Genomic DNA, 4,165 nt, shown 5'->3' with positions numbered 1-4,165 from the left:
GTGCCTGTGTGGTGGTTTCTACAAGATCAGCCAAAGGGGCGATCTAGGCAGTGGAGGAGGGAGTAGTGAACGTGGCAAGGTGCTCATTTAGCTTGGTAAGCTGGGAGGTAAGAGAGGAGTGTAGTGTTCGCGGGTCCCGGCAAGTAAGAAGCGCTAAGAACACTGCGTAGTACTTTATTGGGCAACAGCTGAGATGCGTTCTCCCGAGGCGCTCATGCAGGTGCTCGCTTTTGTAGAGCCACGCCTGACATCATTTGGCGCGTCATCACGCGTCTCACTTGGTCCACACGAAACGCCGGCACGCGTCTCATGTGGCTCGCACAGAACGCCGGCCCGCGTCTCGCTCGCCTCGCACAGAACGCCGGCCCGCGTCTCTCTCGGCTCGCACAGAACGCCGGCACGCGTTCGCCGGGGAGAACGCATCTCAGCTGTTGCCCAATAAAGTACTACGCAGTGTTCTTATCGCTTCTTACTTGCCGGGACCCGCGAACACCACAACTGGCGACGAGGATGGTGGAAGCAAGGCAAGACGCAGAAAAGAAGCGCTGAAGCTGGGCAACGGAGTACCGAGGCAACAGCCCGAAGAGCAACGCTGGATTCAACCGCACCTACGACAAAAGGCGACAAGACGTCTGAGATGGCAGCCTCCAGTCAGATTGGTCAAGTAGAAGCCTTCGACGAAACTGTGAGTGACTGGCTATCTTACGAAGAACGCCTAATTTCCTTTTTCGCGGTGAACAAAGTTCCAGAAGACCTCAAGGTGCATGCTTTGCTAAGCGTCATTGGGCCGAAGTCATACAGCCTTTTGAAATCTCTGACCGCACCAGATAAGCCGTCAGAAAAGACGTTCAAGGAGCTAACTGAGTTGCTTCGCAATTACTTCACCCCGAGAGTGTCTGTGATCGCATAGCGAGCAAAATTTCACAGAAGATGTCAGCTGCAGCATGAAAGCATCGCACAGTACGTAGCCGAGATCATAAAACTAGCTCAGACCTGTGAATTCGGTACCTTTTTGGACGAATCGCTTCGTGAAAGGTTTGTGTGCGGTTTATTCCGCACCGACATTCAGCGATACTTATTTGCAGAAGACAAAACGCTGACGTTCCAAAAAGCCGTTGAACGCGCACTCGCTTTGGAAGAAGCTAAGAAAAATGTTGAGGAAGCGCATGCTAGAGAAGCTGTCGACGACTTCCACAAAATGAGCGCTGAATACGCAGCCAAAAGAAAGCATTCTTTCGAGTGTTATCGCTGCGGCTCTGACAAGCATTTTTCCCGCGCCTGTCCGCATATCGCAGATAAGTGCACAAACTGCGGCAAGAAAGGCCACATTCAGCGTGCCTGCCGTGGTCCCAAGCAGTATCCAACGAGTTCATGGAAGTGGATACGCACTCTTGAAAGTAACGACTCGGGAAACATCCAGACGCTGTCTGAAAAAGCCCGGCGTCCCATTACCGTCGATGTCGAAATTCAAGGTGTACCTTTGCGCATGGAGTTAGACACAGGCGCTACGGTGTCTGTAATATCAAGACAGCAGTTCGAGAGACTTAGACCGCCTTTAAGACTCGACCCGACGGAACTGCGACTGAAAACGCACACAGGAGAAGTTATCCAGCCCTGCGGCGTTTTGAAAGCAGCCGTAAGGTACAAGGATCAAGTCGGTGACCTTCCGTTGTACGTTGTAGACTACGGCGGACCAGCTCTTCTAGGACGCGAGTGGCTCGAAACTTTGCGCTTGGACTGGGACGAAATCTGCCGTTTGCACAAGCTGAACAGGTTTGGGTGCGCAATTTCTGGAGCGGACCAAGATGGCTCAAAGCAACTATCGTGCAGCGCACCGGGCCAGTGTCGTACGAGGCCAAGGTGCAGACATCCATCGGATCCTGCATGTGGAGGCGACACAAGGACCATTTTCTACGAGCCTCAGCTGCGAACACGCCGTCACCATTTGCGGTGGGGGAGGAGACCGACATCAGTCATCCAGAACTTCCAGATTGTCCGCCACCCTCATCAACCGCTGTCTCTGCAGCTAGCCCTGCACCCGTGGTCAGCGGAAACAGCCCTACGAGGCGGTACCCTCAGCGAGTCAGGAAGCCGCCTGACCGATACCAGCCATCGTGACTCTCCAAATTGCGGTGGAGGAAGTGACGCGTGCCGGCGTTCTGTGCGAGCCGAGAGAGACGCGGGCCGGCGTTCTGTGCGAGGCAAGCGAGACGCGGGCCGGCGTTCTGTGCGAGCCGCATGAGACGCGTGCCGGCGTTTCGTGTGGACCGAGTGAGACGCGTGATGACGCGCCAAATGATGTCAGGCGTGGCTCTACAAAAGCGAGCACCTGCATGAGCGCCTCGGGAGAACGCATCTCAGCTGTTGCCCAATAAAGTACTACGCAGTGTTCTTATCGCTTCTTACTTGCCGGGAGCCGCGAACACCACAAGTAGGTAGTTCTGTGGAGGGATTCAGTCAAGGCATGGATCTGCTGTTGTAGATGGTGGGATTTGCGTTCCTGCTCTCGCTGCTGGCGTTCCAACTTTGCGAGCCGGAGATCGAAGGGGCGGCTCTCGTAAGTCGAGGATGGAGCCTGTGGTGTAGTGGAAGAGATGGACGCTGACACCGAGGAACCTTTAACTTTGGCGGGGTAGGAGCCTGGTGGTGACGTCATCGGAGCTGATGGAGGCTCATGATTAGAGGAGGACGAGGGAGTGCGTTGCGTCGCCCGGCGCAAAGCTAGGCGACAGAGGTATGCAGCTTTGGAACATTCGCGTTGCTTTACGAGGAGGAAGCGGCAGAAGTACATATATACAGCGCTAAACGACAGGACTAGAAGAGGAGTAGACAAACACGGCGCTGTTTGTCTACGTGTTTGTCTACTCCTCTTCTAGTCCTGTCGTTTAGCGCTGTATATATGTACTTTCGCCATGGAACACCAACTCGCCCAATCTACCGTTCTTCTACGGAAGCGGCAGGTTGAGTCGAGTGAGGGGTGGGTGTTTACCTGGCAATGAATGCACCACGGCTGCGCGCATACATGAGCTGAAGGGTCGGCGGGTAGAGGAGCAGGACAACGACGGCACTTGGCCGGAACGCTGCGCTGGGGGCATTGGTGGGTGCTGTGTCCAGAGCAAGGCAACGGGTGCAGCTGGGAGGCTTAGGTTTATGAGGATGGCACCGGAAGGCAGCGCGTTTAAATTATACAAAGGGGGGGAAGACGGTACCAGCAAAAGTTATGAGCACCAATTGATATTGCCATCCTTTAGAGCGTGGAGTTGGCTAGTAGTGGACGCTGCGGTGGCGCCGAACGCTGCCGTCTGCGCCACGGCGGCCGATTCGGAGCTCACAGCGTCCCTTCCAGCGTTGAATGCGACAGTAATATGCGCGGTGGCGTGGGCGGCCGTGATGAAAATGGGTGTCCACATGCTTTGGAAGCCTTTCTGAAGCGATGGAGATTAAATCCACGGCGGGCGAGGCCCTGGACCAGGCCAGGAGCAGGTGAAAGCGGAGCTCGATAGGCAGCCAGCAAACCAGGGCGGCGCCACTTAGCGGAAGTCTAAGAAATATAAGTAATCTTGCAGTCCTTTTCGGTGTGGAAAGCTCACGTAATGAGCGTGTTTGGTGTGTAATGTGCACAGTTTGGAGCATGTTACACCGGACAGCGATATGTCTCTACAAGCGCACCGCTTTTCGCAGATGAGAGATCGCGTCGCCTGCAACGTGCATGTCGAATTAAGTGAACAATTTCTCAACTTTTCTATCAGTAAATGCACTTCCCCTGCTTGTAGGCACCAGTTGGGGTTCCGGCTTACGCTGTATCCTCAGCAAGGATTAATCACGGTTGTTGTGAGGCACATGGTTTCGTGTTGCATTACGCGCTCATGACTCGGGAGTCGTGTTATGTTTACGATTTAGCACGAGATTCTCAGATGTGGACCGCGCACTGCGACGTCCTCACTGGCATGCTCACGTGTGCATGCATTGCAGTGTTGACTACATCGTTCTACATTGTGAACATGTGCAATTGGATGCCATGATCATAATTCTCCGACAACACTTGACTTGTTTGGAGGCTCCGCTGTAATTTTTGTCTTGGTGTGAACAGCACCATTTTGAGAACACGTTTACAGTGTGAAAATTTATTTTTGAGCTTTGATACCGATTATCTGCGTGCGTTCGC

At 54.0% G+C, this 4,165-nt stretch overlaps 1 protein-coding gene across 1 annotated transcript; it reads left to right on the top strand.

Annotated features, from left to right (window-relative positions):
* The first annotated feature begins 423 nt into the window (after positions 1–423).
* LOC149327048 (uncharacterized) lies at positions 424–2,375 on the top strand. Its single transcript, XM_089562367.1, has one exon. It carries the CDS (start codon positions 1,199–1,201, stop codon positions 2,240–2,242), a length of 1,044 nt encoding a protein of 347 aa, XP_089418493.1. The 5' UTR covers positions 424–1,198; the 3' UTR covers positions 2,243–2,375.
* The last annotated feature ends 1,790 nt before the right edge of the window (positions 2,376–4,165 follow it).

The sequence above is a fragment of the Amblyomma mixtum genome, chromosome 10 (genome assembly GCF_055824585.1).
Source record: "Amblyomma mixtum isolate Tamu chromosome 10, ASM5582458v1, whole genome shotgun sequence".
NCBI classification, from domain to species: domain Eukaryota; kingdom Metazoa; phylum Arthropoda; class Arachnida; order Ixodida; family Ixodidae; genus Amblyomma; species Amblyomma mixtum.
Note: the sequence above shows the minus strand (reverse complement) of the source record. Positions and strands in the feature narration are given on the sequence as shown.